Source organism: Harpegnathos saltator, unplaced genomic scaffold (assembly GCF_003227715.2).
Source record: "Harpegnathos saltator strain DR-91 unplaced genomic scaffold, Hsal_v8.6 scaffold374, whole genome shotgun sequence".
Taxonomy (NCBI): Eukaryota; Metazoa; Arthropoda; class Insecta; order Hymenoptera; family Formicidae; genus Harpegnathos; species Harpegnathos saltator.
Genome location: NW_020230177.1, coordinates 89,080 through 103,961, shown reverse-complemented (window position 1 = coordinate 103,961; position 14,882 = coordinate 89,080). Strand labels below are relative to the sequence as shown.

Below are 14,882 nucleotides of genomic sequence, written 5' to 3'. Positions count from 1 at the left end.
ATTTCCCGCTAGAAATACGGGATACCTTTTTTTTTTTTTTTTTTGTTAACGCAGGGGAAATCCATCATGGATACCCCCGACCCTTTGAGGGGGTCGGGGGTTATGTCAGACTCCTACTGACTAAAACCCCTGCGGGATGCCTACCATTCGGACCGCGATGAGGGGAGTCAGGGGAACTACTCCCGTATTCCCTCCCCGACACCCCGGCCCCAGGGCTCCCCGGGAGCCCCTCGCCGCGAGTACCGCACCCTGTCCCACAAAGGGAGTCCAGGGTGCGGTCCCCCGACCGGTTTCCCGGTCGGGTTGGCCTTCTGGTGTTCACTTAGAGGTAGGGGGCATCCACCCTACCTCCGCACCGCCTTCGCTCCCCCTAATCCCTCAGAGAGAAGAGGGAGGGGGATACCTCTTCAGTCATTATATTCTCCTGATACAAAGTGCGAAAATCGGGAACTGAGAAAATTAAAATTTCTCGCAGAAATTCGGGATACCTTTTCGCTCATTATATTCTCCTGATACAAAGTGCGAAAATCGGGAAACTGAGAAAATTTAAATTTCCCGCCAGAAATCCGGGATACCTCTTCGGTCATTATATTCTCCTGATACAAAGTGCGAAAATCGGGAAATTGAGAAAATTCAAATTTCCCGCAGAAACTCGGGATACCTCTTCGGTCATTATATTCTCCTGATACAAAGTGCGAAAATCGGGAAACTGAGAAAATTTAAATTTCCCGCCAGAAATTCGGGATGTCTCTTCGTTCATTATATTCTCCTGATACAAAGTGCGAAAATCGGGAAACTGAGAAAATTTAAATTTCCCGGAAGAAATTGGGGATACCTCTTTGCTCATTACATTTTCCTGATACCAAAATATAAAATTCGAGAAAAATCCTCGCTGAATCTTTCGGATTTTTCTATCAGGAGAATAAAATGTGCTAAGAGGTAGTACCTCTTTTTAAAAATTTAAGTGTCCATCGTAAATTTATATTACCTCTTTGCCTATGGTGCTCTCCTGATACCAAAATGTGGACATCGGGCAATTGAACCCTATTTAATTACCTGATTACATATTACATATCGAACATATAAACGCGCGGCTTTTTCTCAATCCGCAGCTTCTCCTTTTTGCATGTCGTTGAGCTATTGGCTGTTTTGTAACGCGCTCGTTATTTTATCGCCTGTCTCGATATTAAAAGAAACACGAGCTCTGAACTAATATCGCGATTGCAATTACGCTTGCGAAACGAGCGCGACTCGATCGATCGCGGTTTCCGCTGACGAGGCGACGCGCGATAATATTTTACATCATCCGATCGCGGGCGCTCGCGCCGAGAGATCTCGCGACGACAAACATCTCGGCGAGATTTAACTGGCACTTGCAGTATGGATTAGCGGCTAATTAACAGCCGCTGTTGTCGCCCGCGGTGCGCTCGTATGCACATACGTCGCGTACGCATAAGCGCTCACAGTGACTTAGCTAATTGGTTGATTGCAACGCGCTAATTTGCACGACCGTAAATCGTGCGCACGCAACGACGTATGTGCGTACATGCATGCATGCGTGCGTGCGTGCATGTGTGTGTGTGTGTGTCGAAGAGACGCTAACGTTGCGCAAATGTAGCGTAAAGCAGCGTGCAGCTTTTCAAGTTGCGTTTCACGCGCGGTGAAAAGCAAACTCGACAAGACGCTGCTTTCACATTCCGCTTAATATTCAATCATTATCCTTGCCGAAGGAAAGAAAAGAAACTGAGCCTTAAATTGCAAAATGCCATCGAAGCTTTAGTTAAAACGAACAATGCCGCGTTAATTGTACAAAAACTTAACTGATATATTTGCATCTCATCGAAGATATAATTACTAAACGTAATCTCACTCTGCCGTACGACCGATCAACCAACACAATTAATTACAATTAATTATACCTTATAACAAAGAATATGACGAGATAGTATCGCAGTGTTGCTCGCCGGTGACCATCACGGTGTCCATCGTGTCAAGTACGAGATGACATTTCTTTATTCGCATCTTTCTCTTCTTATCCGCCTCTGCTCGGTTTCGATCTTTTCAGATTCTCGTGAGCAAAGGACGTCCCGTCTCGACACTCTGGAGGGTATTGCAAAAAAGAAAAACACGGAGAAAATATGTCCGATGAGAGAGAGAGAGAGAGAGAGAGAGAGAGAACACATATTCGCACGGTCGAGAATAAATAAAGAAACGCGATGTAAACTAATGCACAATTTTATCGGGCGTATTAACAAAGTAATATTCTCGCGTAGCCGAGATAAATCGGGCCGGTTGCGGCCGGCGCAGTCTACTATCGCTTCTAATCGAGCACGACGTATCTAATTGAACATTCATGATATTGTCAAGGCGCGCGTAACGGTCGTCGGTGAGAAATAAATGGGCGCTCGCGAGATCGAACTCGCATCGAATTAAGCAACGCGCGCGAGCCGAGTGGCTCAGCGCGCAAATTGGCTTGCCGCCGTCGCCGTCGCTCGCCTCGCGGATGGGATTGCGCTGAAACGCCGGCCGATGTTTATTACGACGCGCGCGCATTCGTGCGACAAAATAAAGCAGCTATCGTCCATTAGACGAGGTATCACGCGTATCACGCGACTGCCAATACCAGGCGATCCCCGTGATAAGCGTCGCCATCGCCGCCGGGGCGGCAGAGAAACCGATTTCGCTATTTGACATTTATGAATGTGCGTTAATTAAACATTTGCGTTTCCCCGATGTTTTCATTTGCATATTGTCGTCGAGAGCGGTTATACCGTCAATCAGAATTACCGCGGCGTGTAATTGACGTTGCCGCGGTCGACACGGTGATAACGTCACTCCCCGTCGCGATTGCGTCGAACGCGCGCGTGAGCGGCAGAAATTTCCGCGAGCTGTGCTCTGTACCGCCGCACCAGATGACATGTTTTGGTTGAAAATTCTCTAGAGACCTCAATTTCCAACCGATCATCGACACCAATGGATGAGGCTGATCCTCAATAAATTCCAAGAGATCTGTCTAGCTGAAATTTTGAAAAAAATTATCGGTTCAGGATTCATGGGTTTAGGGTTTGTCTTAAAAGTTTATCGTTTAAAGTACAGTGTCTTGGGTTCGACCTCAATGGATTCGAGTCTGTGGATACTAAATGCGAGACCCCAGAACTTATAATCGCCTTTTAGAAAACTCAGAATTTCAAAGCCCACCTCATCATATGAGTTTTGGGTTAATGGGTTTCTGGTTCAAGATCGATAAATCTCGAAGTGTCTGTTATAAGTCACGAAGTGACTGGTTTCATAGTCTCAATCCGCTGAATACGCTACATTAGATAGAAATAATTGTCGAACAATGAGTATTTCACAAGTTTCTCGCGTTTAACGATAACTTTTCCTCTTTTGGGGCTAGTAACCCGAGAAAAAAAATTTTTTTCAATTTTGGCAAGACAGATCTCTTCGGAATTTATTCAGGATCAACCTCATCCATTGGTGTCGATGATCGGATGATTGGAAATTCAGGTCTCTAGAGAATTTTTTCAACCAAAGAATGTCATCGGCCCCACTGTGGGCCACATCGACTACGACGACGACGACGACGTCGACAATCTTAACTATGTGAAGCCACTGTCGAGATCGTTTCCTCGTCTTCCTCGACGGACTTGAAACGGAAACGCACCAGCTTTCAAGAGGCCTTCTCGTCAGCAGCTGAGAGCTGCACGAAATAAACACGTGGAGTACGCGCGCGCGCGGTGCTCGCAGCGATTCTCTTATCTGTGCGCGTCGCGGGGCGAGCCCGGTTGAAAAAGCGTGAGGAAACAGGAATCGACCATGGCCGGTCGCCACTGCTCGTCGTCGAGTCTCGAGAGAACGGACGCGGGTACATTTGTACGCTCGATTGAGCCGCAGCTTCTCCACGTGTCTTATCGCGCGACGGCGGAATACGAGAGAGATCAAGCGCTTACACAGCGGGGAGGGAGGCAGAAAAGGAACGCGACTCCCGGCTCCACGGCACGCGGTGGAATTATAGTGTTTACGCGAATTAGATTTCGGTTTCGGTAATTTTCAGTTAATAACGACGAGGCGAACTTGCCGGAGCGAGCGAACGCTAAGTGCGGCCTCGGGTCCTATTAATGCTATTATAATATAAAAGGCTACCTACGTGTCCTGCGCTCTCTCTCTCTCTCTCTCTCTCTCTCTCTCTCTCTCTCTCTCTCTCTCTCTCTCTCTCTCTCTCTCTCTCTCTCTCTCTATTTCTCGCCCCTTCCAACTTCGTCTCGCTCTCTTAGCGCGTCGATGCACCTCGTGGCTGTTGTTGCCGCGCCGTGCGTGTGCGTAAACAAAAAGGAAAATCCGGCACACACCGGGGATTTAGGTCTCTTGTATATTATCGGCATTACGCCGGGGCTACCTGCATTATAAGCCCATTTCCGATAAATCGACTCGATTAAAAACTGCCGCTTAAGAACCGCGTAAACCACTCGGATCCTTCCCTCCGCCGTTTTAACCGTCTCTCCTATCGAATCGCCCGTATGCGTAGGCTCGCATCTAGAAATTTGCTCGACCGGCCGGCGTTTTTCCCAAAGACCATCGCGCACTGCGAGCGCGTGCATATCGATGCGGCTAAGTGCCGTGCATATCGGCTTGGCCGATATGCGCGAGACGTGACGGGGGGGGATACGCGTAGCCGTTGCGAGTGGAGTTCCTCGCGGAATTTAAATTGAGGCAAATTGAATCAAGCGTGTTTACGCACACGAGGGTGTACGTAGGAGGAGCAGAAGAAGATGCGATGAGGACGAAGAAGGTAGTCGCGTTCAAGCGTGCTCGGAAGCGCACGAAAGTATAAAAGAAAGAGAGAGAGAGAGAGAGAGAGAGAGAGAAATATATATATACACACATGTCCCTTATTTTCTCAGCCGCTCGATAACGCACTCGATGGGGCCGATCGCCTCGGCATGTTGCTCTGCTTAAATTTACTTCTTCAATTACGCGCCTTGTCGAGTGTACTCACGGCAATTTCGCGAGCACGATGACGAGAAATTATGAAGCGCGGAGGCTTGTAACACACATCGGCTCTCCCGGCGCCACCGACTTGCGAGTATCCGTCGCGAACGATTCCGTTACGACTTTACAAGCAATATCGAACGCTGTTACACGATCGCAGCGCGCCGCATGGCAGCATCGTGATCGCGCCGAGGTGCGGGCTCGTAGGAATCATTAATTCCTACTAAGCAAGGTCGCGGTGAAAGGAATGATACCTCTGCCCTCTCGCGTCCGCACACACGCACGCACGCACGCGCGCGCGCGCGCGCGTGTGTGTGTGTTTGTGCGTGCGCGCGCCTCGGCATTTGCATTTAAAATACGCTTCACTTCAATCCGCTTCACTTTGCCCGTGCTACACAACACTGGATAATTATTTACACTTGTGCACGCGCGTAATCTCGAGTCTCCCGCCGGCGATATCGGCCTGCCTGTACTCGAAATCAATCTGAAATTTATTCTCACTCTCCTCTCCCCTATGCGCTCCCTTTATCTCCAGTCATAATATTTTATATCGCGATACACGCGTCGTTATTATTGCGGAAGATAAGATGAAATGTCCGATAGAGGTCTATCGAGCGTGCCCGTTCTAAATTTAGCCGCGAGATCGGCCGCGAGATCGGCCGAATTGATCAACGTCGGGCGGATTTATCAAAAATGTTATATTCCCGACGCGATAACGAGCGTCGTCGCGATAACGTCCGTCGTATTGACGTTTCTTCCTTCCTCGCGAGAATCAGTATCTTCCCGCTCGCACCGCGTGCACCGGTGCTCGTGGCGAGGAGTCTTCGCAGACTTCGCGCGGAGGCCCTCTGAAGTTTCTTAACCGCGTCGTAACGCGACTGCTCTTCAATGGCTCGGCTTGATAGCATTTGGTAAATCCTTCCACGGAAGGAGGAAATTCGAGGCGCGGAAATCCCAAATCCCGAGGTGGTTTACGGCCGGCGCGTCGGCCGAGCGGCCGGCCGTTCACGAGAGATCCGCTCGCGGCGGAAACTAGACCGCAGTGATTTCCCTGACTATTCGTAGAAACTGCGATCGTCGCTGATAATACGCTCGCTGCGGTCGCTAGATCACGTGACGCCCGATGAATCGTCCCATTCTCCGCGCGCGTTGCTCAGTCGCATATCGGATGTCCCGACGAGCGCTTAGCGTCATCCAATCAGCTCATTAAAGGTACGTGTCCGCGTACGCACGAAGCGCGTGAGGTGTGTCGCGTGCCTCTCGAGGCGAGTCAAAATTACCGCGTATCCGCGTATGTCTCTCTACGAGGTCGACGCGACGCCGTTTCGTCCGCGAAATTCGGCTCTTCGGAAATGGAGGCTGCGAATAATCGTCGCGATTATCTCGCTGATGCCAGTGATGCTCGCGGTCTCGAATTGGAAGGGAGTGAGTTGTGCTTTTTGAAATTCCTGGCCATGACTTTTTTTATCCGCGACTGCGACTGCGACTGACCGACGATGCGGGCGAGTGACGTTTTCGATGCATTCCCGACTTTCACGGAAAGTGTCTTTCGCAAGACTCGCGCGTGTGATCAGACTTCACTCTCGGAACTGTGATGATCTGTAGCATTCTCGCTCTGATTGTGTACAGCTGTATTACAATCAAGTTACCGTCGATCTATAAAAATCTATAAAAAGTCTCAACTCACCGAGACGACCTCGACGCCCGCCGCGCTTCGACGGCTCATAGGATTGCAGGTTTCCGTGTTCACGGTGTCAGCAATTAATCATAACCGCGTGTAATTAAATCTCTCAGCCAAGGTGGCAATTATCATACGTGCGATGTGACGCGGTTATTTTTCTGCGCAGATCATTCGTCGCGAGGAGGCAGCGAGCAGGCCGTCTCGCAGACGAGTCCTGCGAGCAGCACGAGCAGCTCGAGCCAGGTGACTCAGGTGAGCCAGCAGGTGAGCCAGCAACCTCACCCGCAGCCTCACCAGCAATCGGCGCCGGCATCGACCGCGACAACGCCTCAGTCCGTCCAGATGGGCATCTCCACGGAGGAGGTGAGGCCTGAGGAAGAGGGCGCTCATCCAAGAGCAGCGCCGACCAGCCCCGAGAGCGAGGCCGAAACGGACGACTTCGCCCCGAAGAGGAAGCAGCGTCGCTACAGAACTACCTTCACCAGCTTCCAGCTGGAGGAGCTCGAGAAGGCTTTCTCCAGGACGCACTACCCGGACGTGTTCACGAGGTGAGTCGAGTGACAGCTCGCGGACGGCCGTTCGATGGAATTTATGAATACGTTCTTGCCGGAATCGCGGACTCGGGACGAAGCTCGGATAGAGCTCGATGTTATCAAGAGCTCGCGAAAGTTCAGTTCGGATTTTAGTCACATCGTTTTGTTAATAATAACAAAACAATGGCGCGCGTGTCGTGTTCAATCGAAGCGTCTGCCGGCACGTTCTGCCAGTTTTCAGCGAAACTCTCTCTCTCTCTCTCTCTCTCTCTCTGATTCGCGTCTGTAAAATAACTCATCTTGCGAGTCATTGAAACCATAAACGATCCGACGAACCGACGAGTTTCTGCAAGTTCGAAACAGCCGAAGATATCACATAGAAAAATCGTGAGGGTGACACATTCGACACGAACAGTTATCAGTCATCGCACTCACTCGTCGCATTTTAGCATTCAAGCTTTTGCGCTAAACGTGTTTTAAATTACCATGTTGATGGCCGTTAATTATAAAATTATAAAAGCATAAAAGCTGATAATTGGCGATAGATATGATGAGCAACAAACTGTCGTCGATGACGAGTGGCGCTTATTTTTTACCTCGTTTCATTGGCTCTCTCTCTCTTTCTCTCTCTCTCTCTCTCTTTCTTTCTCTCTCTCTCTCTCTCTCTCTCTCTCTCTCTCTCTCTCTCTCTCTCTCTCTCTCTCTCTCTGCGAACTGATTCTTTTAGCGCGACTAATTAATGCATACTTTGTGCGTAATCTATCCCATAATAATCCTATAATAATCCCCTTGAGTGCGGAGTATTCTCAGATAATCGATCGGTTAGAATAAAATACTTTGGACTGTCGGATTAGCCAATTAATGGAAGAAATAACTTTCTGAAAAATCGAGAAGCCGAATGAGACCGAGGCAAGTGAGGAAAAAACAGTCCTACTTATTACCGTCGTAGAAATACGTAAAAGGACACGAATATACGCGCAACAGTTGCTTGACATCAGTTGCAAGTGTCGAGACTACGACAAGCCGCAGAAATCCATCAAACACCTACACTGCAAGTCCGAGTGTGTTATTTATACGTGCATAAACGCGCGCGGTTGGTTGAAGCTTTCTTTGCACAGTTCCTGTGTCTTAAATCACATTATTTAATACGTTTAAACGTGTCAAGTAACGTTTAAACATATCGAATGGCATGATTTACACGCTGATGCGTGTAGAAATAGCACACTGAAAGTCGCAGTGCTTAATCCGCACCGATAACACGTGCCGGATTTATATATATATATATATATATATTAGAGATGTGCGAATCAAGAATTTTTATGTCGAATCGAATCGAATCTCATTTTTTTAATTCGAATTCGAATCGAATCATTAAAAAATTTAACATGACTATTAAACATGCACATAATGATGGAAGGTTTTAATATGAAAGGGGATATTGATATTGTAATATCATCTTAAAGTAAAATATATATTTAAATATTTAAAGTAATTTATAATTAAGTTATTAATTATAAGTTAAGTTAATTACAAGTTAAGGGTTCAAACATACAGGCCCAGATGTCTCGTTTTGTACTTGATGCATGCAAATATAATGCACGCTAATATATTTGATTCGTAATTGAATCTTCGATTCGAAATTTTCGAATTATTCGGATTCGAATCATAGGGATTCAGATTCGAATCGAATCGAATTACATTAGATTCGATTCGATTCGATTTGAATTCGAATAGTTCGCACATATCTAATATATACATATATGTATGTATACGTTCACAATATTCAAAAGGTCAATGAGAGATACGGTGGTGCCACAATATAGGTCACCGGTGTGACCGTCATGGTCATCCTCGACGCAAGACGATGACGATGTGAAATCTTGCGATCGTAAACAATTTCCTTCCGTCGAGTCACAGTGCAATATGCAAAATTAGACTCCTCGCGCAGAGTCACATACGATTTGAAATCGTTTCCTTCACGATTTCAAAGTCCCAAGCCGCGTGCAGCTGAAAATAACGACGGACGCGACTGAAAGTCGAGCCAGCGACAGGAAGTCGCCTTCTCACGGGACAAAATCGCGCAAAATCGAGATGCGTCGCGCTCGCTGAAATTCATCCTCAAGGAAAGACCGCATCGCGATATGCAATTTCGCTTTCATAAACCGCGCGCGTCTCTACTCGCGTCGCCTGCCGTCGTTCGGGCGAAAACTACAACTCGGCCACGAGAAGCTGCGGCCCTCAGAACCGCCCTGCCTCCCAATCCGCGTGCTTCTCTCACTATCCGAGGGCGATCTTGGCCCGGCAGAGAGAATTTACGGTACATCCCGGACGCGGGCGATAGAAAGCTCGTATATAGGTACCTCCCGTGAGGCCGGACGATAGGCGAGGTGTCTAGCCGCATTTATCAGGCTTCAGGGCTTCAGCGGGCTCGACGGAGTTAACGGGATTTAGATACCACGCGGCCGACTCTATCGGCTGCCACGAAAATATTCGGGGCGTCCGGCTCCTGTGCACTCTCACTGCTATCGTCCGCGGCTGCTCACCGAATTCCTTCACGAAAACGGCCCTGCCGTTTAGGACGTTTACGATCGGCGCACACGGGTAGTCCTTGAGCGCGGTCGTAAAGAAGATCTGGTTATCCTAGGTGTGCACGCGCGGGCGGGCCCACCCTCGAAATAGCGCTGATGATCGGCCGAGCGTGAGCCGCGCGACCCTCTCGCGCGGAAACAAAGCGACGTGTGTGCGTGTTAAGTGACGCGCCAAACTAGACCTTAAGCGAGAAATAATGGATCGGCCTAATGGAAAAGTGATTGCTCAATAATCCACCGGCGAGGTGGGATTAACTCGCTCGCTCGCGTGCGTTACATTGTGTGTCGTCGCTGATGCCGCGTTTCGTGGGGAAAAAACAGAAGGGGGGAGGGAGCAGGGGAGACGAGATCCAAATCAATCCCGGAGTCGGATGCCACCGGGGAACAGATCCCGAGTACATCAATCTTGCGTGATGATCGTGTCTGTGTCTCTCTCTTTTCTCCTTCTTCCGCCTTTTTGCTCCTCTTGTTGTTGTTTGCCTTTTTCAATCTTAATCCACGGCGGATTCGAAACGAGTCGCTCGCGCACGCGTACACACACACACACACACACACACGCACACAAGCGGCCGCCGCGGCGTCCTGCGCTGGTCCCTGCGCGAGTATGGTATCCGCGAGTGTAAATTCGCGGAATGATACATCGATCATCGGTGCCTTCCCGCGGCCAGGCTGACGATCCTCATGCAAATTCCCATCCGTAGCCGCGGAACGACGGTTTTGCATTATTAAGTCCCCTGCACACTCGGATCCAGTTACATACATACAGTATCGCGCCGCCATTGGGCCGCTGCGCAATCTATCTGGGTAGCTTTTTCTTTCTTCTTGTCCTTTTTTCGGTGCCTTCCTCCGCGCCGTGGAACACCCGGTAGGTAACTAATAGCGGTGTAATCGCTCGTAATAGGTCCGGTCCTGCGGCCACGGTATGGGTTCTCGTAATTAACGAAGGTGGTGGGGAGTATGCAGAGAGCAAGAGAGAGAGAGAGAGAGAGAGAGAGAGGGAGAGAGAGAGAAAGAGAGAGCGCTGAAGCAGGTAGAGTGTTCCTGGTGTATGGTCAGGGCCGGAGATGTATTCGCGAATGCGACGAGACACGTACGTGTGAGAACGTGTGTGTGTCTGTGTGCGCGAAGTCGCGAGCAAGATAGCCCTAACAAGCAAAGTACGCTCAACCTTCGTTTATCTAACGGAATCGCGAGAGCTTCGAGTCCCTCTGAATCTCTTCTAGCGATCTCTTCTAGCAAGAGGGAAAGACTGTCAAACGAGATTTGCCAGGCTCTCTCATGACGAGCAGTGTTTGAGGAGGTTAGGTTTGAGGAGGAGGAGGAGGAAGAAGCGGCGGAAAAGGAGATGAAAGAGGAAACTCTGTCCACTACTTGCGCCACTGTCTCAGTTTTCATAATGGCGCTTGATTTTCTCCTGATACCGACACCAGTTAATCAGCGAGAGTCCTGTTTTCCCCGCCCCCGCCCCGCCCGAGGAGACAGTCCGTAATTGGCTCGATCGGCTCCTAATAACGTTCACCCCGCGCACTAATTTATTCCTCGTCCGTTTGTACGCGTTTCCTGCTCGCGGGAAATTACCTCGACATTTTCTTCACCGGCGCGATATAAATTGATCCCCGCTTCTTCCGCCATTTCGCCGCGTAGAGCAGTATTAATTTCACACTAATTGGATTTTATGGTCGCTTAAGTTTATTGACTAGCCCGACGAGACGCCGTGAGAGAGCAAGAGAGACAGAGAACGTCCGAGTGAAAGGGTGGGCGAGGAGGAGAAAGAGGGAGAAAGAGACAGCGTAAAACGCGCATCGCGCAGCGCGCGATGCATATTCATTAGGCGTCTTTACACGTAAAGGGCACGCGTACGATTGGGACCTATCGAAATATATATCGGCCAGGCCCGAGACTCTCCGGCCGGGCCGCTGCCTAGCGCGCGGCCGTGGCCTCCTCGACTTCCTGTTACATCGCGAATGAAAATTCATTCGCCAATAAAAGACACATGTTGCCGCGTGGCGGACCGTGTACGTCCAATTGGACGTCGATAAACGTTTCTCTCTCCTCTCGCGCGCTCGTCCTTTATTTTTCAATCAGCGGAACACAAGCCGCTTCGAAGGGGCCAGTGTCGGACCGGCTCTCCGACGGGCCCCAGGAACGCACTTCATTTTTATGGACACTCCTCTATCCCCGTAAATTACGCCGCTACCGATCTCTATTTCACTCCCCCCTCACGTCCCGCCCTCGTTTTTTCGCCTGGCCCCGTCTCGTTTTCATCTTTACCCCCGTTTACTTTATGGGCGAGCAGCTCAACCAGCTGCAGCGCGTCGTTTGCACGCACCGCCTCGCAGCTCAGCTTTTCTCCTCGACTTTTCTCTCGTTGTTGCGCCCTTGTTATTTTTTCCCTCGCACACTCTCCGTCCGAGAGCGAGAGCGGAGAGAGTCAAGTACCCCCTACGTAAGTTGTCGACGGTAGGCATTTCGCGGAATGCCGTCGCCGAATGCGCGATAACGGACGACCGCGGGGCCTGTTTGCGCGAGCGCCGCGAGTGCCCCGCCGGGCCCCGGCGAGTGGCATGTTGCGAGGGAGCGCGCGCGCGTATTACCAGATTCGCCCTGTTTATATGGCACTTAAAGCCGGCCCCGGCTCGCGCAGCCTCGCGAGAACGTGGCCACTTACCTTTACGGGCTCTTAAGATCTAATTTAGATTAGAGTGTTGCGGCTCGGGCCCGCGCTGCTACCGACGACGCCGGTGTCGGGCCCGGCCGGACTAATCGTCCGACCGCGAGCGGGCCCCCGACCAGCGCCGCCGTGTGTCCTTGTTGGTTTTAATTTTTTCCCCCCGGGGCTGTAAACCTCGACAGAGAGAAAGACAGAGAGGAAGAGAGAGAGAGAGAGAGAGGGGGGAGATAGGCGGGGAATAAAAAGAGAGGGAGGGAAGAAAGAAACAAGAGCGAGGAGGGCGTTTCAAGCAAACCGACCGACCGACCGGTCGACCACGAGGCTCTCCGTAGAGTATCTGAATGACGCGCGACTGTTCGCTTTTCCTCCGCGGCGAACGACGACTAATTAATAATCCCATAAAAGCGTTAACACGCGTGCATTACGGTGCACGTGTTGCTCGCGACGCCGGTCCACGTCGCCCGGTCGGGGTTCTCACGACATCGGGATGTCGCGACGGTCACCTGGCCGCTCCCCTTCTCCCGTTTCCGAAGCTGCAATCGGCAACTTGAGCAAATTAGCAAGGCGACCGCGTCAGATCTACTCGCTCGAGCCGGCTGCGAAGAGCCGGGCTCGATGGTCGAGCTCGAGCAAAGTCCGTACGATGATTTTCCAGCTGAAGCAATTATACTCGAGCGGCCCGGGCGTCGTCCGTTGATTCTCGTCCGGTCCTCTCCCCCTCCTCCCGAATTTACCTTCGGCCGGGGACTGACTCGACAGAATCGCGCGCTCGCACTCGGCCGGCCACCCCCGTCGCGCGCGCGTTCCCGATCTATCCACACACCGGTGGATCCATAAAATTTATCGTCGGTTCGCGTCGCATTTCGAAGGATCCACCTGTTCAAAGGGCCGCGGCGACGCGCTTCTCGGTAAATCATTCCGAAGGATGCCTTTATATCCGCGGGGTGGGTCGGTGGTGAGTTTAATAAGGATGATTGTTTCCAGTGATCCATGGAACGGAACCAGTTCCACGGAGCGGTCTTTTCTCCTGCCCTCCCCCGTGCAACCTCCTCCTTCTCCTCCTCCGCCGCCGCCGCCGCCGCCGCCGCCGCCGCCGCCGCCGCTACCTCTCCCCCGCACTCTTCCCCTCACCATGGGTCTAGCCCCCCTCGGGCCCCGCCATCCACTGTGTGTCCGAACCCGCAACTTCTCCTGTCATTAATCGACCGACGACGATGACGACGACGACGACTACGACGAGTCATGCTCCCGATTAGAAACGCCGCCGACCCGTTATTCGTTTCTTAACAAATAAGATTAGTGCCTTCCGGAGTTAATTAGTGGACCGCTGCTGCCACGTCAGGCCCGCGGAAGCGACGTCCGATCTGTCCGTCGCGTTGCACAACGACCTGGGGCCCGGTGCCCAGCCTTGTTTTCGATCGCGGCCTGGTTAATCGCGAGGGAATGATGACGAATCGGAGCTACACGACGACGAAAAGCTACACGAACTTCTCGACTTGTATACTCATCCTCGAAGTTGTGACGTAACCGAGAGTGCTTCTCTCTTTTTTCCACTTGGAGCGATACTATCCATAACATGCTTTATCATTTTTAGGATGATGTTCAAAACAAAATACTATCTACTTTGGAAGAATTGCTACGCGTTGAAAATTCAAAAGAAAATCCACAGCAGTCCTCTCACTCGCTAACCAGTCAATTGTCCGCATTTTCAACGCGTTGTTGCTTCAAACTCCAATCAAGCTTCAACCAATCGACACCGACCTGCGAAACTTATACGTCGCCTCGGCAAGACGTCCTTCGTCCTTGCAACACGACACATTCAAACGAATATCGCCCTTACGAAATATCATCAAAGTACGTTTGCACGAATTACGAGCGTCTTACGTCGACTGTCAACTCTACTTGCTCTTTGCTCATCGAGAAGCAGCCGAAAAAGACCTTCGAATAACCTCGGGATATCCTCCTCGTCCTTGCCGAAGACGAGCCTGAGAGCAGGACGAAGGGCGCCGGCCTGTGCCGCGTAGTACGAAGGAGAGCGAAGAGAAAGACAGAGAGAGAGAGAGAGAGAGAGAGAGAGAGGAGAGAGAGAGTAAGAGAGAAGGAGAGAGAGAGAGAGTACAGGTTTGCCGGGGTCCATCCCTCATCCGATTGGCGGTAGTGTGGCCAATCAGTAATTGGCTCTCCACGCCGTACGCGTATTAAGCGCGCATTACGCACGCATTACGCGGCCGGCTACCGGCTTCTCTTTCGCCTCGCTCCTCACAAAGGTAGCGCGCACTCGGCAGGTATACACGCTCGACGGAGGCAACGACGACGACGATGACGACGACGACGACGGCGGCGGCGGCGGCGGCGGCGGCGGCTGCGGCCGCGAATCCCCCAGCAGCGGGATAATACGAGCGGCAAAAGCCGCTTGTCAC

General features: G+C 51.0%; 1 protein-coding gene across 1 annotated transcript in view; it reads left to right on the top strand.

Annotated features, from left to right (window-relative positions):
- The window catches only part of LOC105189180 (homeobox protein aristaless), a 154,010-nt gene that overhangs the window by 116,586 nt on the left and 22,542 nt on the right, over positions 1-14,882 (top strand). The window contains exon 2 of the mRNA XM_011151130.3: positions 6,837-7,218. Coding sequence (XP_011149432.2) covers positions 6,837-7,218 — 382 coding nt within the window. The remainder of the gene's footprint in view (positions 1-6,836; positions 7,219-14,882) is intronic.